At 27.3% G+C, this 26,079-nt stretch overlaps 1 protein-coding gene across 1 annotated transcript in view; it reads right to left on the reverse strand.

Annotated features, from left to right (window-relative positions):
- Window positions 1-346: 346 nt before the first annotated feature.
- Window positions 347-26,079, reverse strand: part of LOC127286190 (ribosome biogenesis protein WDR12 homolog) — a 47,862-nt gene continuing 22,129 nt past the window's right edge. Inside the window, exons 3-9 of the mRNA XM_051312541.1 lie at window positions 15,044-15,254; window positions 14,733-14,873; window positions 14,224-14,399; window positions 8,485-8,567; window positions 8,160-8,406; window positions 3,802-3,934; window positions 347-618 (exon numbers count right to left, since the gene is read on the reverse strand). Coding sequence (XP_051168498.1) covers window positions 483-618; window positions 3,802-3,934; window positions 8,160-8,406; window positions 8,485-8,567; window positions 14,224-14,399; window positions 14,733-14,873; window positions 15,044-15,254 — 1,127 coding nt within the window. The 3' untranslated portion in view covers window positions 347-482. The remainder of the gene's footprint in view (window positions 619-3,801; window positions 3,935-8,159; window positions 8,407-8,484; window positions 8,568-14,223; window positions 14,400-14,732; window positions 14,874-15,043; window positions 15,255-26,079) is intronic.

A 26,079-nucleotide genomic window follows, 5' to 3' on the forward strand; every position in this document is an offset into this window, starting at 1 on the left:
AATTTTTAATAATTTAAAAAATAATAAAAAAAAAATAATAATTTTTAAAAAATTTTAAATCCCTGTAAAATATCAACATGATATCACCATGATATCACCGTGATATGACTGTGATATCGCCTTTATGTCACCGTGTGATATCACCGTAAGGCGGACATTTTGACATTTTCCTGATGTCACGGTGACATTCCCCGGTGATATCACCGTGACATCTGGTTGATATATCGTGCTACTTGGGTTGTAAGCATTAAGAATAAATAAGAATAGGTAGGTAGTGTAAAATCATGCAAAACAAAAAAATTTTTAGTCAAGTATGAAATCAAGGAATTTGTACAGAGAACAAAACTTCTACATGTAAAATTATATTTATTGTACAAATCTCTGTCAACAAGCGTTTTATTTTCTTTGTACGTACAGTACAAGCTAAAATTTACTATACACAATAAAAGTTGAATTTATTACAAAATATTCTTTTTCTATCATCAATTAGAACTTTTTGTCTTGAATATTCTAACTGTATTATCTGCCCCTCCAGAAACCATTAACTTCGGATTGTTCCAATTGCACGCGAAAACTTTGTCTTCATGGCCCAAAAGGTCGAACAGTGATGCCTTAGGACTGAAAATAAATTAATGTTATATGAATTTTTAATTCAAGCCAATAGATATGATTAAGCTTTAAGGACTTTTAGACTATTTTTATATTTAAAAAATTAAATTAAGAATCATTAAATTAATCATTAACTACACGAAGAGAAAAATCTAGCTTTTATAGCATGATAAAGCATACGTTTAACGCATGAATTTTTTCCATGCTATTATAGTAGAGAAATTCTAGTAGTATTAGTCAGAATTCATACGTTATTAGTATGATTAGTGTTCATGCTTAAAAGGTTTGAGAAACACGCTTTCGTAGTAGGTATTTAATACTTTAAATGCATAAGCGACACGCGCAAATCGTATGAAACCGAAACCTACTACTTTTGCAGGAGTCTAATGCTTTTTCGGTATTAGAGTCTTGCAACTGGCGATTAAGCCACGCCCACTTTAACTTGATTCAAAGTTGGTGATCAAATTATCGTGCCATGTTGCACGACTCTAATACCGAAAAAGCATTCAAAGTATTAGATTCATACTACGAAAGCATGTTCTTCAATCATACTAAGAACGTATGAATTCATGCTTTTTTTGTAGGAAAAATTCATGCTTTAATAGTAAGAATCATTTTCATACTATAAAAGCTAGATTTTTCTCTCGGTGTATTAAAGAATCACAATATTTTCGCTCTATTTCATAAGTAGGGTGATCAACAGATCATTTTTACTACCTTATTTGACTCGGTATTATTATATTATACATGTGGGATAAAATTCCTGTAACGGACTAAGTGAAAAAAAGGTGGTCGGATCGGGCTGTAACTTGCCCATAGATTAGACCTACACATGAGTACTTTAATCACGAACTATTGTTAGGTTTTAGCAAAAACTGTAGGAGGGGAAGGAGATTTAATTTTTTTGAAAAATGTGAACAGTCAATTTTTAAAAAGTTATAATCAGTCATTTTTCAAATTTATTTTTTTGGCTACATAATTTAACTAGTGCTAATTATAAATTTTTTGTAGAAATTTTGTTCAGGTAATATTGACATTCATGGAGAACTGTCTAATTCATCAGCAAACCTACTATGGAACATCATGTGAAACCGTTAATTAAAATTGATGGAACAGGAACTGAGGCAGTGACACCTATTATAAACTCCTCTTCTACCATGATTACGACGGTGGCGATGCAGGAAATTCAGAAACACAGTGAGAATCTTCTCTCTAGTGAAAACTACGTGTGATAATTTTCCCCTCCGCTTATTCCTAAGGTAGCAAGGAAAAGAACTAGAGCAACTATTCTGTACGGTAAAAATAAGTTCATGACTCATTAAGAGACTAGTCTGTCACTTTCAGGCGTCACTTTTTCCATAAAATTTTAGTTAACTTTCTTTAATAACTTAAAAACATCGTTGAAATATTGAAAACGAATTATAGAATTTTTAGAATTCAGTATGTTACTAGTTATTTTTGATTTAATGATAAACTATTAGGAATAGATGTTTGAAAGATACCTACTTAGGGAAGACCGGGGCTGAAAGTGCCGGGGGTAAGTTGTGCCGATAGGAATATCTCAAAAACCAAATTTTTTTTTGAAAAGTGGAAGTGAGAGAAGTATTGTTTTACTTATGCGCATCTTTATTAACTATTTTGATTTTGTTTGCTTCACGGAATAATTAGCTGTTAGTAATTTGGTGCTTTGGCGACACTTACGTGCAAGTTTTCATGTTTATACTTTTTAGTCTACTTTTTGCATTTTTAAAGATATCGATACGCATTTTTTTTTAAAATGATCCAAATTTATCGAGAGATTCAATGGTGTATTGATCTTAACATTTAATTCATCGAGTTTTTTAATATATGATAAAAAGTGAGCGTCGACGCAACGAGGTTCATTGTGCCTTTCGCTTGGGGCTAGTTGTGCCGCTGTCAATCGCTACATAACCATAATCTACTATTGCCTCGTTTGTTAGAATAGTAATTATTCCAACCCAAAATCAAGAGAAAAGTTGATTCAATGCATAGTTTGCAAAAACTGGGCACATTTAAAATGTGTGAAGGGTAAAAAAAGGGTCAGTTATATGTGTGTCAATTGTAATTTCAATAAATCGCATTCAGAATAAGTATTCACGTCTTAAAAATTATTTATTAATCAGAAAGTAGAGTTTTTACAATTAATTAACGACACAAATAATTATTTCAAAAAATATTTTAGTAATTGTAAAATTTAAATCAGAAATGTTTATTTATTTACAAAAATCTATAAATGTTACGATTTTTGGAAAAATCTTTTGAATGTTTATAATAAAAATACTTATTACGAAAATTATATTTTAAGTGACTGACTAACTATGCATTTATAGATTATAAGTCAGAAAATGTTTATTTGTATTTACTAAAATCTAGAAATCTTAAGATTGTTCCTCAAAACCTTTAAAAGTTTATAACAAATGATTAATAAATAATAGTAAATCATATATTGGGAATATTTATTTCATTTCTTACGCGCAAAATCATTTGCTTCAATTGAAACAACTAAAAAATCTGAGCGGCACAACTCTCCCCAGCGCGGAGTTCAACGTGCCGTGTTGCCTCGCTGCACAAAATCATTTTTTACAAAAAAACTGTTCAAAATTATCAAAAAATAATAATGGATTTAAAAACTACATTAAATTTTAAAATAGACAGACTATAGATTTTATATAGCATTTTATTTAGTTTTCTCAAAATCGGCACTTTCAACCCCGGTGTCCCCTACAATAATCAATAATTATTGTATAAACATATAATTTTATTATAATAATATAATAATTTATAATAATTATACCTAATAATTTTTAATATAATGATAATTTATTATATGCTATATCATTAAATAACACATAACATTAATAAAATAACAAAATACACAAAAATAATAAAACAAATTGTAATGGAATCTGATAAATTTTTAAAATTTTTTTTAAAAAACGTAACTTTTTGGTTTTTGTTTTAATTTTGAGTACAGATTTTGAAAGAGCGATATCCTAGACGTAAGGAATAGCTCTCATGGTTTTTTTTAAACCCTTGGTTGACGAGAAAATTATGATAAAAAATTGTCTCTAAAATGTGTCCGTCCCGTTCTTAAAGGGTTAAGGTAACGATATGTGAATCTTATTCAATAAAATTAAAATAATTTAAAGATAAAAATTATTTTTTTCTCACCTTCTTGAATCCCAGAGTTTTACATTATTATCGTATGCTCCAGATAGAAATAAATGTTCATCTGTCGAGGACCATCGAACTGACTGAACCCATTGTGTGTGAGAAGTAAACGTCGCCTTCACAATTGATCCCTCTGAACATAAGTTATTCCAAATGTTAATAATACATTCATAACAAATTAAAGTATAAATAATTTTTGATGAAACTTTTAAAAAGCCGTTTTTAAACCATGTTAAGGTCTGATTTAATAAAACACTCTCCTTACAGTTTTATCACTTTTATGATTAACAATTTATTATCAAAAGTATATAACACAATTGAAGGAAGGATTTAGACTAACATGTTAAGGGGTTAGTACTACATCTTTTTTCAACAAAATCGATTTTCTAAAAACTGCATATTCTTGTAGTAGATATATGTAGAAGTGCTATAGAAACTATTATTTTGGTTGGAAACTTCGGTAACATATCGAAAAACGGGGTACAATGTAAAAGTAACGCGCTCATGGAGCGTACTCTTCGCTAGTACAATGTATGCTTTTATAAATATATACCTATATACCTAATTATTACAAACAATTTTATTGAATTAAAAATTTTAAAAAAATTCACGCGAGATTAATGCACCAAAAAGTTCATTTAAATAACGTAGTTTAAATTAGAAAAATATGCGCTACGTTTTCTTCTTATGATTAAACTTTAAAGAATTAATTATTAAAAATAATATTTTAAATAATATAACAAACCTTTAAAAAGAATATAATTTGATGAGTTACTCTCTTATTTTATTATTAATTAATATTATTAATAAATTAATAAAAATTAGTTTATTATTGTATTTATATTAATCTCCATTTCGTATATATCATAACGTAAATGTCAAAAATAAACTTAACCTAAGTAAAGCCCTGATCACAACCTGATTTGGCCCTTATTTTGAAAATATCTATTCAGGTCTTGATCAAAAAAAGCGTTTCATTGCATATTCAGGCCACTATTTTGCCAGATCAGGGCCTGATTGTAACCACGTTTCAATTTCTACACGGGATGTACATTGATTTATGAAGTGATTGAACTTTATTTAGGAAACTTTTATTAAAATGAAGTCTTTTACTCTATATTGAGGTTCTTTACCTTCTATTTCCTAATATTCTCGAAATTTATTTAGCAATACTAAAATAAGGACAGTTACTTGTTTCTTAATTTATTGATAAATTAATTTGAAAAACTGTGATAGTGTTAAATGTTTGTTTCTATGTGTGTATTTTATGTGATTTATAATTCTATTTGTTGTTTATTATAAATAGTAAAAGAATTTAAATCACTATGTGATTTCAATCTTTCAATAATTAATTGAATTTAAGTATCTTTTATTTAAAATTAAAAAATTTTTAAAGTTACGAAATTCGTTCGTAACACTAGTATGTATGTAGGGTCAACCGGGGTAAATCCGAACGCTAATTATTTCTGCTTAATTCAAATTTTAAAAAATAAGTTAGACATGAGAATATTTACCTCAGATCCTCTTCAAGAGATTCTAAGTATTATCCCATTTTTCGTTTGTTAATTAGCAACAGCATAAACAAAGATAACGAGTATTGCAAAAAAGATTGAAAATCAAAGATGACACTCTTTCAGTATTTTGTCTCGTTTTTGAAGAAAAAGAAGCTAAAAATTCATTTTATTATTTATAATTGTTTGTTATGAATACTAGAACAGAAACTATTTTTGATTTTTGCCTTCTGCAAAATTTTATTAATAATATCAGACCGCTCGTATTTACCCCGGAAAATTGGAAAACCGGGGTAAAATGACCAAATGGCTTGTTGAAAAAAGTTTTTCAGGATCTTAATAAAATTTGGTATTCTAGGGTTTTTGGGGTCGCTGATTACCAATTTGAAGTCAGTTTTTCAAAATTCAAAATGGCGGATCCATTATGGCGGACGAGAATTAAAAAATTCATTGAATCCACCATTTTGAATTTAAAAAATTTGACTTTTATTTTTGTATTTACATTCAATCACTCCAAAATACTTTCTGTACCAACTTTTGCAAAAATCCGTTATGATTTGATAAAGTTATTGAAAGTTTTAATTGTGTTGTGCATTTTAATTTTTAACCTGTTTGATTTTTGTATTTATATATGATGCATTATTACATAATAGGTTTATTATCGTATTTTTTTGAGTTTTTATATCGCTAAGTTTCCTGCGATTGTAATTTATCAAAAAATTTTGCTACCCCATAAAATTGTTCTATGGAAGTAAAGTAACAACTTCATGCACCATAATACCGGAAGTATTGTCTTTTACAAGAAAAAACTTATGTTATTGTTGAAACTTACTAAAAGCGTTCGGATTTACCCCGGCTGACCCTAAGTGTGAAAAATAAAAAAAATAAATATATAGAAATGTGAATATGAGAACTAATTATAATATATAAAAATTTTGTAAACTTAGATTACTTTTTTTAAATTTATCGTTGTTTTCCTTTAACCTTATAAGAGGATTGAATTTATAGCATGGTTTTATTAACCCAATAGCATATTCTATAGATTCCATAGCATATGCTTTTAAATTTAAAAACTTTTTTCATTGACTCAAAAGCATATTCTATAATTTCGAAAGCATATAGGCGATTCCACGTGAAATTTATAGTCAAGGTTTAAAATTCGGGTAAATATATTTTTTTCTTATTCTTTATAAAAAAATAAAAGATACGTATTTTTTTATTGTCAAATTTTTGAGATATGAATTTTCAAAATTTTGTTTAGTCAAAAGTAGACCTATTTTCAATTAAGAATAGCTCAAAAACTATTGTGTTTAGAAAAATTTTGTTACGAAATGAAAAATTTGTTTTTTCTTCGACTTTTAAAAAATGTTAACAAAAAAAAATTGAGAATTTTTTTATAAAAAAAATACAAAATGATGGATCCAATATGATATGTAATATGATATCCGAGTTTTTTAAAACTATTTAAAAAATTTATTTTTTCTAATTTGACATCAGAATGTCCATCAGTGAAACTAATACTCTTCGAGTAATATCTTTCATGTCAATTTAGTGAGTTCATTGTAACATGAAAGATGTTACGTCAAAAATTATAGTACCACTGATGGAAAATCTGATGTCACATTTAAAAAAAAAATTTTTAAACTAGGATATCATATTAGTTATCGTATTGTATCAACCATTTAAAATTTTTGAAAACCAAGGTCATATTCGTAATCAGCATTTATTTTTTTAGAATGCTTATATAGAATTAAACTGTAAAATGAAGATAAAAAATGTTAACATATCGAAATTGTCTGTGTACATTTAAACCGTGCAAAGTTTAACGCATTATTATTTTCGCGAATTGACTCGTGTGGAGTTAAACATTGTGAAAGTTATCTTTGTCAAATTAAATCGAATTTAACCTTATTTATTTTTTAATTTCCCTTCATACAGTTGAACTGTATAGAATTAACTGTAAAGAGTTGATCTGTGTACTACTAAATTGTGTACAACCGATACCGCGCCGTTGTAAATTAAAGAGACATTAGGATGTTATATGCTGACATTTTCTCAAAGATTTTAAATTATTTTTATTAATGAACTCACCTATTTCTAATGATAAATTCTATATGTAATTTGATAGTTGTATTGTTTCTGTTGAGCTTATGCAAGTGTAAACAGCTAGCACGCCGCGCGCGCCGACATAAAATCTTTGACATTTAATATCTAAAAAAAAATCCGTATCCTGAAAATTTGTATACAGATTGGAAAAACCTCAGCTTTCATTTGCAATATTTATTTTAGAAAAAAGGACTGATTTTGGTGAAAATAGCAAATTTATGTTTAATTATAGATAATCAAGGTCAAAACTCAAAAATTTTAAAAAACAAAATTCACCATTGGAAAGAGCATCAAAAAATCTTTAAAAAACATACCTAACAAAATTGCATGTATAGTCAGCAAAAATTCAAATAACAGGCGGTGTCAAGGAAAACTGATAAAATTGACCCCCCTCTATCTTCCCCAAAATGTTTAAAAAGTCAAACATTTTTTTGGGGATATTTTACTATCAGGTTCAGGTAGGACAAAAATTTCCTCAAGTTTCACTTTTTTTCGAGAAATCAATTTTTCAACTTACGACATTAGACGTGAAACGTCTCATTTATGATCTAGATTCGAAATCAAGAAGAAAATCTCAGGTGCCAGAACCTTTAAGTTAAATCGGTTTAAAAAGCACCGTGCCACATATTGATGACTGTAACAACCATAAGAAATGGCATTTTTCTTATATAGAGTTTAAATGCTAAAATACAGTGTCAAACATGATAAAAAATGTAATAAAAATTATTCTCTTCCTCTTACCTTTCGACCTCGGATCAAAAAGACGAATGTGTCTATCGGCAGATGCAGTTATAAGAGTTCGAGAAAGAGGAGAGTAATCGAGATCAAAGAAGCTTTTATTTCCTGGAATTTCTTGTTTAATTCCTCCGAGTTCCGAGTCCCAAATTCTTAAAGTGTGATCCCAGGAGGAGGTTACAATTTCATTTTTATCTGACCAAACAACACCACTCAAAGCCTCCTTGTGTCCCTTCATTGTTCTTTTAGGAATCTAGGCAAAAAAATTTTTTTAAAAGAATTGAAATGGTTACAAGAAAGATGCTTTGGAATATTGTATTTAAAAAATTACCCTTGTTTTTCCATGGTCTTTTTTTGATCTCTTTGCAGCAGATTCACCATCATCATCATTATCATCTTCATCTTCATCGGTAGCTAGAAATTATTAAATTAGTGAGAAAAAATTAGAAAATAGAAAGTTTGAAAGACATGAAAAAAATTTGAATATTATGAAGTTTACAATGTCTAACGGTTAAAATAAATGAAAACAGCCACAGAAAAAAACTGAGTTCATTTTTGTTGCAGTTCATTCTGAATTCGGTATCATAATGAACAACAACTAACTTCAAGTTACTCAAAATGAACCGGACCCGGATCAAATGTCAGGTTATGTTAGTTTCTGTTAAAATTCAAGATTTTAAGATTATTATGTTGGCAACAACTGCAACTTATGTATGCAGCGCCACACTGGCGCAATATTCAAATTGAAATAGTAGAAATATTTTTTACTTTAATTTAACAATAAATTTGAATAATTATAGTTAATGTATAATATAAATTATTATTATATATTATATTTATAATATTCATTTACAAACTATTATATGTATTATATTTTAAAATAGTATAATATAAATATAATAATAGATAATATATAATAATTGTAAAATATACAAGAATTACAATTAAAAAAATGGTATGGGATAAATTTATTAAAATAAGTTTAAATAAAAATTTATATATATATTACATTAATTATATTAATACTTTTATATTATTTGATTAGAATTATATATATATATATATATATATATATATATTACAAAACTGGACTGTGGATGTAAAATAATTAAATTATACATAAAGTAGTAATTATAATCCGTCACATAATAATATTCTTAAATTAATTATTTGATTATTTTTAAAATTAAAAATATTACATAATTTAAAAATATTTAAACTGAAGAATGTTATAACATAATCATTACATTATTATAATGAATAACACTTTATTTTTGGTTATAGTTTCAAGTTTAAATTTGGCGCCATTATCTTTGGTTTTTAGACAAACGCGCCGTTAAATTTCATGTTTCGTGTTGGATGGTTGGTATTTATTTCTGTCAATTCAGAAGTTTCTAACCTAAAAATCATTTATTTTGTTTTCTATAAATTCAATAAATCGGATTTAAGAAACAAAGTTTTTTCAAGTGTAATCTGTTTGTTCATTGAAAACAATGATTTTGATTAATAGTTTTATGATAAAGTGCTTCTTAATTGACTATAATTGTCATTTTAACTTGAACTCAAAATGAATCGGATCTAGCTCATTTTGATGCTTTTTGCCTGAAGTTCAAAATGAGTTTCTCGAGGTTCATTTTTGTTGCAGTTCAAAATGAGTCGGTTCACCGACTCATTTTGAACTCAGTTTTTTTCTGTGGAATCAACAAGTCTGACTTTGCTTGAGCGTCATCAAAAAAATTAGAATAACTTCTGCAATATTAGTGGTTACTCATTTTTCTTCTTTTTCAAATTTAATCTTTAGAGTCTGCGCATCAAAAGAGCATACCTAATTTATTTTTTGAGTAACATTGCAAGTGTTTAAAAAAATTTAATAACAATTAGAAATTTTAATTTTACAACAATCTCTTTAATTGGACTATAAAATAAAGACTTGAAACTTTATTTTTAAAAATCAACAATATTATCTTTACTCGTTTCAGAGTAATTGTTAAATAAAGAATTCTTTACCAAGTACTTGAAACATGGGGTGATAATTGAGGTTTCCGACCAAAAAACCAGTTATAACTTTTTAAAACTCTAAATCGTTGGCCCCTGAATAAAAAAAAAGTTTTGAATTTTAGTTTTCTGCAAGTATTTATTTTTATAAAGATTATGTGAAAACACCTGACAGAAAAATGGGATTAAAATCTTTATTATTTTGAATTTACGGACCACTGAATTTAAATTTTAAAAAATTATAAGCGGTTCTTTGACCGCGACCCTCAATTATGGTAATATTTTCTTCATTTCTAATAGCACATTATTCCATAAAACCTAAAGGACCACGCACTTTTTACATTGAATTTGACTTTCAGTCGATTTCGTTTTAACTTTGCAGTTTTGTAGTTTAAGAAGTTCTGAACAAAAAATGTATATGAGAGATTCTTTTTCAATCGCCCCAGCCCAAAAAGTCAATGTTCTGGGATTGGCTTCATACTTTGGTAAATTGTTGTCCTATATGATAGTAATAAATCCCTAAAATATAAATTAATTAAAAAAATATTTGTAGAAAGTAGAGGGGGTTGAAGTTTTGACGTTAAGGGTAACATTGTCATTTTCAAATCCGTTTAACTATGACAAAAGTTAATGGATTTTAATTTATCTATAATGAATTTTATTGCATTTTTCACGTACTTTTCAAAAATGTATATGAAATTTAAAAAAAAAAATTTTTAACCCCTTTTTTGTCAAAATCAACCCTTATTTTTCGATTTTCACCCCTTCGGGTATTTTTTTTTTTTTTTTTTTTATTTTCATTGGAAAGCTGAGGTTTTTTCCGATGAGCTATGTAAATATGAAAATGGGACAACAATAATTTTGTGAGTAACAGAATATTAAAGTAGGCGGTGCCGATAAGGGGTGTACCTGGAGATCATCTTTGAGGATTTAGATAGGCACCGCCTAATTTAATATTCTGTTTCTCACAAAACTATTGTTGTCCCATTTTCATATTTACATAGCTCATGGGAAAAAACCTCAGCTTTCCAATGAAAATAAAAAAAAAACAAAAAAAAATTCCCGAAGGGGTGAAAATCGAAAAATAAGGGTTGATTTTGAAAAAAAAGGGGTCAAAATTTTTTTTTTTTAAATTTTGTATACATTTTTGAAAAGTACGTGAAAAATGCAATAAAATTCATTATAGATAAATTAAAATCCATTAACTTTTGTCATAGTTATACAGATTTGAAAATGACAATGTTACCCTTAACGGCACCCTTATCGGCACCGCCTACTTTAATATTCTGTTTCTCACAAAATTATTGTTGTCCCATTTTCATATTTACATAGCTCATCGGAAAAAACCTCAGCTTTCCAATGAAAATAAAAAAAAAAAAAAAAAAAATACCCGAAGGGGTGAAAATCGAAAAATAAGGGTTGATTTTGAAAAAAAAGGGGTCAAAATTTTTTTTTTTTAAATTTTGTATACATTTTTGAAAAGTACGTGAAAAATGCAATAAAATTCATTATAGATAAATTAAAATCCATTAACTTTTGTCATAGTTAAACGGATTTGAAAATGACAATGTTACCCTTAACGTCAAAACTTCAACCCCCTCTACTTTCTACAAATATTTTTTTAATTAATTTATATTTTAGGGATTTATTACTATCATATAGGACAACAATTTACCAAAGTATGAAGCCAATCCCAGAACATTGACTTTTTGGGCTGGGGCGATTGAAAAAGAATCTCTCATATGGCAAAACTCAAAATAATGGACAGTTTTTGAGTTAGAAAGCTTCGAATTTATAAAAATATGAAAACTGATATTGAATTTTTTGTCAATGTCTTTTGTTTGAAATCAATCAAAATCGTTTAAAACTTGTTACTCGGGGGTTTTCGGGGTCGCTAAATACGAATCCGTTGTTAGTTTTTCAAAATTCAAAATGGCGCATCCAATATAGCGGATGGCTTTTTGAAAAAAACTTCAAAATCGCTTGAAACTTGTTACTTGGTGGTTTTTGCGGTCGCTGAATGCGAATCCGCTGTTTGTTTTTCAAAATTCAAAATGGTGGTTCCAATATGCTGGATGGATTTGAAAAAATCTATTTGGTTTCACTCAATGTTTTTTTTGGGGGTTTCTGATAAGAAATCTAATCTCTATTTAGGAAAAAAATCTTTCGTTTTGTACCTTTACAAATCATAGGAATTTCTCTCAGCTTCATTTCAAGTAAATCTGTGGTGCTTATGGTTGAAACCATACATTGTACATAAGCTTGAGGTGTGCATAAATCGAACCGAAGGAAAATTCGATTCGAAATTCAAAGCTTCGAATTGCGAGTTGCCCCAGCTCGACTCGAATTGAATCGGTCAATTCGCAATTCGAATTTCGAGTTGCCAGAGTAATACATAATTCAAAACTTCGTATTTTCGTCTGGTTCGATTCCAATTCAAATCGAATAGAGCTGTGGTAACTCGTAATTCGAACTTTTGAATTGCGAATTGACTGTTTATATTCGTATTAGAATCGAGTCGAGTTGTGTCAACTCGCAATTCGAAGCTTCGAATTTGCTTTTGAATCGTTTCGAGTCGATTAAAAGTACACCTTTAAAATAAAGCTGAAGTATAATACAATTACATATTTTTGACATAAAGTAATTCCAACTACACGGAGAAGAATAAATAGTACGGGGTTCTACACTAAGAAAACTGTTTGGTTAAACTAACCAGAATTCTGGTTAGAAATGACTGACTATCTTGTGCACGCCTTTTTTTTAAAAACGAAATAACAATTTTTATTTCTCTATGCAGAAATGGAAAATTGATATATAAAACTACAAAATGACACATTATTTAACTAATTATATGAACAAATAATTATAAATCTAATAAAATGAAAATAAAATTGAATTAGACGTTGAAACCTAGGTGGGAGAAATAGTGTAGGAAGGGGTAAAAGACCTAGTCTCTGTCCTCTGTTGGGGGTATAATTTCAGATTTTTACCCTTTCCAAGATGTGACCGTCCAATCGCACAACTCTTTCTCCCACCTAGGTTCTCAACGTCCGGGCCTCAGATATACTCAAAATGGTTTTTTTGTAACCTTGAAAAAATTGCTAAAATAATTTCATTTTCATTTTCTTAAAATTATACTTATTTGTTCATATAATTAGTTTAATAAGATGTCATTTTATAGTTTTATATATCAATTTTTCATTTCTGTGTAGAGAAAGAAAAATTGTTATTTCGTTTTTAAAAAAGGCGTGCACAAGATAGATATTTTTTTAAAGGCATAATGTTGACAGATCAGAGGTAATTGGGCGATTCACGATTCGCCGCCAACTCATCCCCGTGTACCTGCTCAGCGGCAAATTTTCGTCCCCGTATGTTCCCCCACTACCGGCCGTTGATTGAAAATTTTGATAATAATTAATTTTGACTCGAAATTTTGAAAAATAATTGAATTTTAGTTGATTTTGAATTGAAATTTTGGGTAACAATTGAATTTTATTTGATTTTAAATTTAAAATTTTTGAAAATAATTGAATTTTCTTTGATTTTGAATTGAAATTTTGGATAACAATTAAATTTTAATTGATTTTTAATTGAAATTTTGGGTAATAATTAAATTTTAGTTTATTTTGAATTGGAATTTTTGAAAATAATTCAATTTTATTGCGATATTTTTTTAAAATTATAAACAATTGTTAAATTTTATAAAAATTTTATTTGAAAAATAATTTTGAAATAATTGAATTTGTGATGTATTTTATTAAAATTATTAAAAATAATTAATTTAGTGAAGAATCATTTTAGTTCAAAATTTGTTAAATAATTGAATTGAAGAAGATCTGAAGAAGATCTACATTTTATACTAAAAAAATGTATTTTATTAAAATTTTTTTTTTTAATGTAAAAAAAAGTCGAAAAAGTTGCCATCTGACTGAACGGAGGGGTACAGTACGGCCGGTAGTGGGGGAACATACGGGGACGAAAATTTGCCGCTGAGCAGGTACACGGGGATGAGTTGGCGGCGAAAAGTGGTCTGCCCTTCAAAAGAAGAGAATAAATGATGATATTAATTTCATACTCGTTGACCAAATCTTGAGCATCGTATCCCAGGATCCAGTTGCCATTAATAATCCATTATCATTGACGCCCACAGCCTCTAAGCCTCTTTCATGCCCCTTGCAGATGTGAACACAATCAACAGAATTGCTTGATATATTCCAATACCAAATTATCGCTGTTTGGTCCTGTGAGGCACTAAAATGCAAAAAAATAGTGTTGGTCTTTCAATCATAAAATGTCATTATTGCGTTACGATTACAATAAAAATTTGGTTAAAAAGGATTTTCTTATTTTTATTACTACTAGTGAATAGTCAATATTAAGTATTACTGTTAAACAAAAAATTACTGAATTAAATTCGTTTATTCTTTAATAAAAGAATAATGCTGAGGTAAGATGATTTAACTCAATAAGATTTAATTATTTATTAAATAATTGAAATAATCTTCGAATAATGAATAAAATAACAATGAACTTAAATATCTTTAAATATATAACTGACAACACAAGTTTGAAATTAATTTTTACCTTACAAAAGATGCATTTTCATCATTCACAGATATCCATGCAACGGATTTAACAGGAGAAGTATGGCCAGGAATTACGAGATTATGCTTTCCTTTTGATGTCCAGATGTGAACGGTATTATCGTAACACCCGGTCAGAATCCTAAAAATGGATTATAATTATTATTATCGTAATTCAATTACATACACAATTTATATATAACTTTAACAATAATTAAATAAATTTTTTAAAAATAATTTTCTGATTGTTATTTAAGTATAATATTATAAAATAAAAATTATTAGGTGTTTGAGGAAAACAGAATTAATGACCATTTGCCAGACACGGCAACGGCGGAAACCCAATCATCGTGTATGAGACAATCTTGAGGTTCCGGTGGAGGATGTCTCTCAACGTATTCAACTTCTACTACCTGCTCGGTAGAAATTCCACGTTCACAAATGTGTTCGATAAGAGATGTTCGCAAAAACTCTGAAGAAATAAGAAAGTCGAACTCGATTTCTTGCGTTGTTAGATCTGACTCTAAAAGAAAAACCATAATTTTACTCTTATCTTTTCTCTTAGAAAAATATAAAAGAACTAATTAACAATAAATATCAAATAATAACTATAATGATATTACAATATCCACGAAACATTTTCATTCAATAAATTTTATTTGCTTGGAATAATTTTTTTCGGATTCTATGTAAAAAAAAAAAAAAAAAAAAACATGTTTTTTCTTATATTCGCTTTGAATAAAAATTATAAAAAAAACAGCAAACTTTTTGGAATAACAACTAATAATATTAAATAAACAGAATAATAAAATATTATTTAACAATAAGTAATAAAAAAAATTGAATAATCATATTTAAAAACTTAATGTGATTTTTGTGATAAACTTATGGTAACTTATTTAGTATATAATAATTTTAAATTATAATATTATTTTGAATTTATCACTCGCCAGTATTAAATAATAAAAATGATGATATCGATCACTCCGACTCAAGATTATAAAATGAATAAAAAACTATTCTTTACGTTTCAACGACACATTCGTCCTCTTCAGAAACTTAAAAATAATTAACATTTTTAAAAAAAATGAATAATAAATATGTAAATTAAAAATGTAATAAGACATTTAAAAATCGCCAATAATTAAACCTCTTTATCGGGATAATTACGAATAGACACTGATTTTTAAAATATTTTAAATTTAATTTTTATTTTAAACTAGCTGTCGACCCCACATCTAATGGTGCGTGACCGATAGTATTTTCGTGCAAAAAGTATTAGTATTTACTTAGTATTTTGATCAGGATCGTCTGTAAATCGCTCAGAATTCATTGACATTGCTTAAAAATTATATAAATATTTTATTGTTATTTAACCAATGTCAATGAAAACTTAATATATCTTCCTTAAACTTAAATTCTGATTTAAACTCAATTATACCAAATTAAATTTGTTTATTAAATTTAAACATTTCAATTATATTGTTTCCAAGATGCACCACGTAGAGGTAACCAGTCATACATCTCACCCACACAGCACCAAAAACTTATCGAATATTCCATCACAAAAATACATGTACTCAAAAGAATACTATGATTATAAACGATAATATACTACATTTTTTATGGCTCTTTTATAATATATTCGTCGAATTTTTGCTGCTGTGTGGTTTGTACAATTTAGATTTGTACAAACAAAATAATTAGGGACGCATAAATTCAATTATTACAATTATTTATTATTCGATTTCTTTATTCTCAAATTTTTGAACCAGAGACTTTGAATTTGCAATTTGATATTTATTATTTTGACGTGAAAATATTAATCAGAGATCCTAAAAATACCCCTGAATTAAGTTTGAAAGCAATTGGTTACAATAATAGTTGTTTCGATTTTTTCACCCCAAAAACAGTTTTATAGCTATATCTTAGTTTTACCTTGTAATTTTTATAAAATTATGCTAAAATGTGACTAAATAACATTTAATACCCAAGTATAGAAAGTTTAGAAACAATCTATTAAAAAATGAATATTTTGAAAATTTTTGATTTTTCAAATTTTTAAAAAAGTAGCATATCTTCCATACAAATTAATATTTTTTAATCGAGAATGGCTAAAATTTTAAGTTAGACTAATACCTAAGAGATTGTCAAGTTTCACTTCAATTGGTCATACCGTTCTTGCGTGATACTGGAACAAAATATTGCGGAGATATGTACAGACACAAATTTTTTAATTGACATTTTTGGACTCCTTGTTCTTCATGACGACAAACTACGTCAAAAATTTTAGATTCTGAGCAATGTACAGACAAAAGTTTGATTCTGATTTTATTAATACAGATTAATTAAATGTTAACAATTAATTGTTGTCAGCATAAGTTTCTATTTTTTCTTGTTATATTTTTTAAATTCTTTATCAGTTTCCCGTATTACGCGCGTTAATAGTCATAATTATTATTTTTATTCTAAATAAAAATCTTTTTTAAAGACCTTAATGAAATCATTTTTTTAAATAAGAAAACGTTTTACAAAAACATTAATTTCACAAATTTTTTAAGCTGAAAAATTAAACGCGAAACGCGTCATATGATTTTAAGAACCAAATATAATTAAGCCATTAGGCCAAATACTGGTTAACATCATTTACCTAATAATTATTATTAAGGTAAAATTAGGTTAAAATGTGACTCAGTGACATTAAAAACACAATTACAAAAATGTTTGCATCAATTTAAAAAAAATTGAAAAATTTTCGATTTTTTGAATTTTGAAAAAGTGACATAACTTTCGTTCTAATTAAAATTTTTTAAATCTGTAAGTTTATAAACCTAACTTGGGTTAAAACCTAATACAGTACCAAATTTCATGCAAATCGGTTAAGCCGTTTTTGCGTGATTGGCGTACAGAGCTTTGTGACAGACATACACTACCTTCGGAAACTATCGGTACGATTAACGTGCGAGGAGTAGATGAATATAAACTTAGCGAAACAACTTTAAGTATCAAAGGTCTCATATAGATCAAAATTTACCGTTTTTTAGTCGCTAATTAATTTTGGAAAAAAATTTTTGTCGCTCTTATATTTTTTTTTATATTGGCTGCTTTGCTAACTTTATATAAACTTAGCGAAGCACCCACTGTAACTGTGTTAGATGCAAAGATAAAAACATTTGCTCTTCATAGAAATTTTCCGTTTTTTTGTCGTAACATAATCGCATAAGTCAATTTAAAAAAAAAAAAAAAAAAAACCAAAAAAAATTTTTTTTTAAATTTCCAAAAAAAAAAAAATTTTTTTCAGTTATTACATACAAAGAAACTATAAATGACTAGAAAAACATTGACACACACAAAAATAAACCACGAAAAAATATTACAAAACATTTAAGAGTTAGTCAGCAACTACAGACTAAATTATTAAAATTCATTAAGTTTTAAAGAGAACAAAGTTTAAAAAGTTTATTAAACAGTTCAAAATAATAGCGACTAATTCAAAAACCTGATAAATCAACTAAACAATCAAGCGACAAATTCTCCATATAAAAATTTATCAGAAAAAAATTATTTGTTATTAAAACACCAACTGCTTTGCTAAATTTCGCCCCTAAATAAGTTTGAATAATTTTTAAACAATTTAAAATAAAAGCGACTAATTCAAAAACCTGATAAATCAACTAAAACAATCAAGCGACAAATTCTCCATATAAAAATTTATCAAAAAAAAAGTATTTGTTATTAAAAAACCAACTGCTTTGCTAAATTTCGCCCCTAAATAAGTTTGAATAATTTTTAAACAATTCAAAATAAAAGCGACTAATTCAAAAACCTGATAAATCAACTAAAGATAACAAGCGACAAATTCTCCATATAAAAATTTATCAAAAAAAAAGTATTTGTTATTAACAATGTAGCTGCTTTGCTAAGTTTCGCCGTTAAATAAATTTAAATAATTTTTTAACAATTCAAAATAGAAGCGACTAATTCAAAAACCTGATAAATCAACTAAAACAATCAAGCGACAAATTCTCCATATAAAAATTTATCAAAAAAAAAGTATTTGTTATTAAAAAACCAACTGCTTTGCTAAATTTCGCCCCTAAATAAGTTTGAATAATTTTTAAACAATTTAAAATAAAAGCGACTAATTCAAAAACCTGATAAATCAACTAAAACAATCAAGCGACAAATTCTCCATATAAAAATTTATCAAAAAAAAAGTATTTGTTATTAAAAAACCAACTGCTTTGCTAAATTTCGCCCCTAAATAAGTTTGAATAATTTTTAAACAATTTAAAATAAAAGCGACTAATTCCAAAACCTGATAAATCAACTAAGACAACCAAGCGACAAATTCTCCAAATAAAAATTTATCAAAATTATTAATTTGTTATTAACAATCTAGCTGCTTTGCTTAGTTTCGCCCCTAAATAAGTTTGAATAATTTTTAAACAATTTAAAATAAAAGCGACTAATTCAAAAACCTGATAAATCAACTAAGACAACCAAGCGACAAATTCTCCACATAAAAATTTATCAAAAAAAAAGTATTTGTTATTAACAATGTAGCTGCTTTGCTAAGTTTCGCCCTTAAATAAAAAATAATTTTTTAACAATTCAAAATAGAAGCGAGTAATTCAAAAACCTGATAAATCAACTAAAGACAACAAGCGACAAATTCTCCATATAAAAATTTATCAAAAAAAAGTATTTGTTATTAAAAAACCAACTGCTTTGCTAAATTTCGCCCCTAAATAAGTTTGAATAATTTTTAAACAATTTAAAATAAAAGCGACTAATTCCAAAACCTGATAAATCAACTAAAGATAACAAGCGACAAATTCTCCATATAAAAATTTATCAAAAAAAAAGTATTTGTTATTAACAATGTAGCTGCTTTGCTAAGTTTCGCCGTTAAATAAATTTAAATAATTTTTTAACAATTCAAAATAGAAGCGACTAATTCAAAAACCTGATAAATCAACTAAAACAATCAAGCGACAAATTCTCCATATAAAAATTTATCAAAAAAAAAGTATTTGTTATTAAAAAACCAACTGCTTTGCTAAATTTCGCCCCTAAATAAGTTTGAATAATTTTTAAAGAATTTAAAATAAAAGCGACTAATTCCAAAACCTGATAAAACAACTAAGACAACCAAGCGACAAATTCTCCACATAAAAATTTATCAAAATTATTAATTTGTTATTAACAATGTAGCTGCTTTGCTAAGTTTCGCCCTTATATAAATTTAAATAATTTTTAAACAATTCAAAATAGAAGCGACTAATTCAAAAACCTGATAAATCAACTAAAACAATCAAGCGACAAATTCTCCATATAAAAATTTATCAGAAAAAAATTATTTGTTATTAAAACACCAACTGCTTTGCTAAATTTCGCCCCTAAATAAGTTTGAATAATTTTTAAACAATTTAAAATAAAAGCGACTAATTCAAAAACCTGATAAATCAACTAAAACAATCAAGCGACAAATTCTCCATATAAAAATTTATCAAAAAAAAAGTATTTGTTATTAAAAAACCAACTGCTTTGCTAAATTTCGCCCCTAAATAAGTTTGAATAATTTTTAAACAATTTAAAATAAAAGCGACTAATTCCAAAACCTGATAAATCAACTAAGACAACCAAGCGACAAATTCTCCAAATAAAAATTTATCAAAATTATTAATTTGTTATTAACAATCTAGCTGCTTTGCTTAGTTTCGCCCCTAAATAAGTTTGAATAATTTTTAAACAATTTAAAATAAAAGCGACTAATTCAAAAACCTGATAAATCAACTAAGACAACCAAGCGACAAATTCTCCACATAAAAATTTATCAAAAAAAAAGTATTTGTTATTAACAATGTAGCTGCTTTGCTAAGTTTCGCCTTTAAATAAAAAATAATTTTTTAACAATTCAAAATAGAAGCGAGTAATTCAAAAACCTGATAAATCAACTAAAGACAACAAGCGACAAATTCTCCATATAAAAATTTATCAAAAAAAAGTATTTGTTATTAAAAAACCAACTGCTTTGCTAAATTTCGCCCCTAAATAAGTTTGAATAATTTTTAAACAATTTAAAATAAAAGCGACTAATTCCAAAACCTGATAAATAAACTAAGACAACCAAGCGACAAATTCTCCAAATAAAAATTTATCAAAATTATTAATTTGTTATTAACAATCTAGCTGCTTTGCTTAGTTTCGCTCTTAAATAAATTTAAATAATTTTTAAACAATTCAAAATAAAAGCGACTAATTCAAAAACCTGATAAATCAACTAAGACAACCAAGCGACAAAGTCTCCACATAAAAATTTATCAAAATTATTAATTTGTTTTTAACAATCTAGCTGCTTTGCTAAGTTTCGCCCTTAAATAAATTTAAATAATTTTAAACAATTCAAAATAAAAGCGACTATTTCAAAATTCTCATATATCAACTAAACCAATCGGGCAACAAATCCTCCATACAAAAATTTATAAAAAAAAATTAATTTTTATTGAAAAACCGACTGCTTTGCTAACTTTCGCACTTGAAGAAATTAAAATAATTCCAAAACAATTCAAAATAAAAGCGACTAATTCAAAAACCTGATAAATCAACTAAAGATAACAAGCGACAAATTCTCCATATAAAAATTTATCAAAAAAAAGTATTTGTTATTAACAATGTAGCTGCTTTGCTAAGTTTCGCCGTTAAATAAATTTAAATAATTTTTTAACAATTCAAAATAGAAGCGACTAATTCAAAAACCTGATAAATCAACTAAAACAATTTATTTCTGGAATTATTACCGATATATTCTCAGAAATATTATATGTACTTCCCATGGTTAGAGCGAAAGGAATTTTTATTAATTTGAAATAAATTGTATTCAATTATGTTGATTTGAAGTTTGAAAATTTTTATATTTAGATTTAAAGAATTTTTTTAAAATTTCCCATGTAATAATTAGTTTAATTATGTCTATATATATATGTAAAATGATTGATTCTATTTTTTATAGTGTTTTGTGTAAGAATTTTGTTTGAAATAAGCGCGGGCTTCATGTTAAGTCTAGGTTGGGTGACGGTCGTGTCTATAGGCGGTTTTCGGCACTCACACAGAGTTAACCCCGAGTTAACGATGATCCAATCACCAATAACATTCTGTTGAATCTAACCAATCACCGATAACCCGGAGTTAACTCGGGACGAGTGCCGAAAACAGCCAATGTACACGCTTCTGATGCCATCTATAGGAGTGTTTTTCGTTACATGTCTTTGAAAGCCGGTTCATTCTTGTAAGTATAATATTGTTTATTTTGACAAGTGTGATTACAAACTTATTGTCAAGTGAATTTTCACGTGAAAAATGATACTTTTCGTCATAAATAATTGATTCTTCGACACCGTAAGTATCAATATTTACATTTTTTCTTATATTCTCATGTGTGTTTTTTATATATTTTAGCTGTTTACTTGTATATTAAATCTAGAAAGTGTGGTTTTTAAATGTTTTTAATGAAAAAAACAATAAAATGGCAGCATAAGGTACTGTATTTTTTGACAGAGAATATAAATGTTAATATTAAAATGTATAAAAGTATATTACTATAATTTATAAAATTCTCTTTTGGTGTTAATTGGAATCATGTGAATTTATCAGTATTTTTACAATATTTATTGAAACAGATGTTTAATTAATACAAAGCTAGAAGGAATTTAGAAACGATTATATCAAATGAAATTAGTCTGATTAAAATTCGTTTAATTAGAATTGCCATTTCTATAAAGATTAATAATAATTTTAAACGACTGGTGAGTAAAAATGTAGAATTATATCAAAATTAGGGTATCCAATGTTCAATGAGTATTAAAATTATCTTAATAATTGAAATGCACCTCGAAAGAGTTTATGTTGTTTTTTATAAAGCTCCTTTTCTGTAACTGCAATTTGTTTGAGAAGAAGAATTATTTATTTTATTTATAGAAATCTTGCTTGAATCAAAGACATCCTATGAGAGTCAAAAAAATTTGTTTCTTAAATTAATAGAAACGTAGCATTGTTATAGGGTCAAATAAAAGTTTTCTTTTATTTAATACCAAGAGTTCTTTGATTCAAATTAAACCTATTTGATTCAAACAGGATTGCTTTACATGATATAGGAATAATTTTTATAAATTAAAGTTGTAATTAAAGAAAAAATATTTCAGTTTTTCTAATTTTATATATATAGGGTGTTCCAGAAGTTTGAAATCTTGCAAATATCTTAAACAGTACGAATTTTCGAAAAAAATGTTCAAGACAAAAGTTGTCATCCTGGAAACCAAAAATTTGAGCCCCGTGTCCAATGTTAGACCCTACAATGGACAATAAATTCGTACTTTTTGAGATATTTGCAATTTTCCATACTTTTGGAACACCCTGTATAATATAAATAATATATATATATATATATGGGACGTTCCACGTCAACAAGGACAGGCTTCTGTCCAAAAATGGTTTTGACGGATTTCAATGTTCTAGGGCTTAAAAAATTCGTAAATTTCTATACTTTCGAATGCCGAGTGGCGTTTTTCAAAATTTTAAATGGCGGCTCCATTATGGCGCATAAATGGCAGTAAGTTTGAAAATTTAAAAATAAATTTGTGAATTAAACGTCTTAAAGAATTCCATTCAATCTAAAACACCTCATACAACAGTTTTTGGGGTCGCTGAATGCAAATATAATGTTAGTTTTCCAAAATTCAAAATAGCGAATTCAAAATGGCGGTAAAAATTTTTAAAATTGATCAAAATGGCTTAAAACTTATTTCTCAGGGGTTTTTTTGGGTCGCTTATTATGAATTTAAAGTTATTTTTAATAAATAAGCAAAAATAAAATAAATTTTAAAATGGTGGATCCAAAATGGCGGACAAATTTTTTTAAAAACGCTCGAAATTAATTGAAACTCTATTCTAGAGGGTTTTATTGGCCGCTAATTACGAATTTAAAGTTATTTTTAATAAATAAGCAAAAATAAAATAAATTCCAAAATGGCGAATCCAAAATGGCGGACAAATTTTTAAAAACGCTCGAAATTAATTGAAATTCTATTCTAAGGGGTTTTCATGGCCGCTGATTACGAATTTAATGTTATTTTTATTAAATAAGCAAAAATAAAATAAATTCCAAAATGGCAGATCCAAAATGGCGGACAAATTTTTTTAAAAACGCTCGAAAATGATTGAAACTCTTTCCTTGGGAGTTTTCCTGGCCGCTGATTACGAATTTAAAGTTATTTTTAATAAATAAGCAAACATAAAATAAATTCCAAAATGGCGGACAAAAATTTAAAAAACGCTTGAGATTAATTAAAACTCTATTCAATGGGAAGTATCTGGCCACTGATTTAGAATTATGCAAACTGGTATTCCCGAAAAGGACTGATTGTAGTTTAAATTGAAGATTTTGGAATTATGCAAACTGGTAGTCCTGAAAAGGACTGATTGTAGTTTAAATTAACGATTTTGGAATTATGCTAACTGGTAGTCCTGAAAAAGACTGATTGTAGTTTAAATTAAAGCCAAAATAATGTGAACGAGCTAGGATAGTTTTTACAGTGGTGGGGATACGCGGCGTGGTAGGACCCAGCAACGCGCTGATTGGTCCGCCCGAGTCACATGATTTCTAGAACATGTCCATATATGGTCATATAAGAAGCGACTAATTGTGGAATAAAACTGAATCAATAGGTTTGCTTTGTGACTGGCAATATTATTAAAAAAATTTAATTACCATTATTTTATTATTAATATGTGAAATCATTAAATTACAATTGAAGCCAGATCGACAAGCTCCGGTTCGATAAGACTGTTTCCTTCGGTTGCAAACTAGAAAAAGTAGAGAGCATAGTTAGGTTCTGCAGTGTCTGTCAGTAACGTATACCTAAAAGGATCTTTGTGCCCGATGTACTTCATATACATAACCGGAAAAATAAATTTGTATTTTTTTTGTTTATCAATAATTTATTATTAATTAATTTCATTATATTCTATTAGTAATAATACTATTCGACAATTATTAATTTTTAAAAATTTCAAGTTCCAAAGAAAGATGTACATGCATAAAATACTATGTACGGCCCTCTTTGTTTTCATTTTTACGTTCGGCCAGAAAAACCACCTAGAATAGAGATTCAATCATTTTTGGTCGTTTTGAAAATCTTTGTCCGCCATTTTGGAATTTATTTTATGTTTGCTTATTTATTAAAAATAACTTTAAATTCGTAATCAGCGGCCAGGAAAACCCCCTAGGAAAGAGTTTCAATCATTTTCGAGCGTTTTTAAAAAAATTTGTCCGACATTTTGGATCCGCCATTTTGGAATTTATTTTATTTTTGCTTATTTAATAAAAATAACATTAAATTCATAATCAGCGGCCATGAAAACCTCTTAGAATAGAATTTCAATTAATTTCGAGCGTTTTTAAAAATTTGTCCGCCATTTTGGATTCGCCATTTTGGAATTTATTTTATTTTTGCTTATTTATTAAAAATAACTTTAAATTCGTAATTAGCGGCCAATAAAACCCTCTAGAATAGAGTTTCAATAAATTTAGAGCGTTTTTAAAAAAAATTGTCCGCCATTTTGGATCCACCATTTTAAAATTTATTTTACTTTTGCTTATTTATTAAAAATAACTTTAAATTCATAATAAGCGACCCAAAAAACCCCTGAGAAATAAGTTTTAAGCCATTTTGATCAATTTTAAAAAATTTTACCGCCATTTTGAATTCGCCATTTTGAATTTTGGAAAACTAACATTATATTTGCATTCAGCGACCCCAAAAACTGTTGTATGAGGTGTTTTAGATTGAATGGAATTTTTTAAGACGTTTAATTCACAAATTTATTTTTAAATTTTCAAACTTACTGCCATTTATGCGCCATAATGGAGCCGCCATTTAAAATTTTGAAAAACGCCACTCGGCATTCGAAAGTATAGAAATTTACGAATTTTTTAAGCCCTAGAACATTGAAATCCGTCAAAACCATTTTTGGGCAGAAGCCTGTCCTTGTTGACGTGGAACGTCCCATATAAATTTAAAATTTTTATACGAGGAATAAAATAAACGAAACAACAAAAACGTTTTTCAAGGCATGGATAGACGAAAACTTTGTGAAATAATTTTCCATCAACAAGATATCAAAAAATAATATTGAAATTTAAAAATTCTATTTGAATATAGTTTTCAGTTTATTCAAATTTAGTTGAATGCTGTTTTGATATGATAAAAACTATTTTAATAGGCAATTCGGTTCAAAAAAAATATTATGAAAAATTTGAGTTAGGCTTTAATAAAATTGTGTAATTT

The sequence above is a fragment of the Leptopilina boulardi genome, unplaced genomic scaffold (assembly GCF_019393585.1).
Source record: "Leptopilina boulardi isolate dan_hultmark-lab unplaced genomic scaffold, ZJU_Lbou_2.1 LbouV2_351, whole genome shotgun sequence".
Taxonomy (NCBI): Eukaryota; Metazoa; Arthropoda; class Insecta; order Hymenoptera; family Figitidae; genus Leptopilina; species Leptopilina boulardi.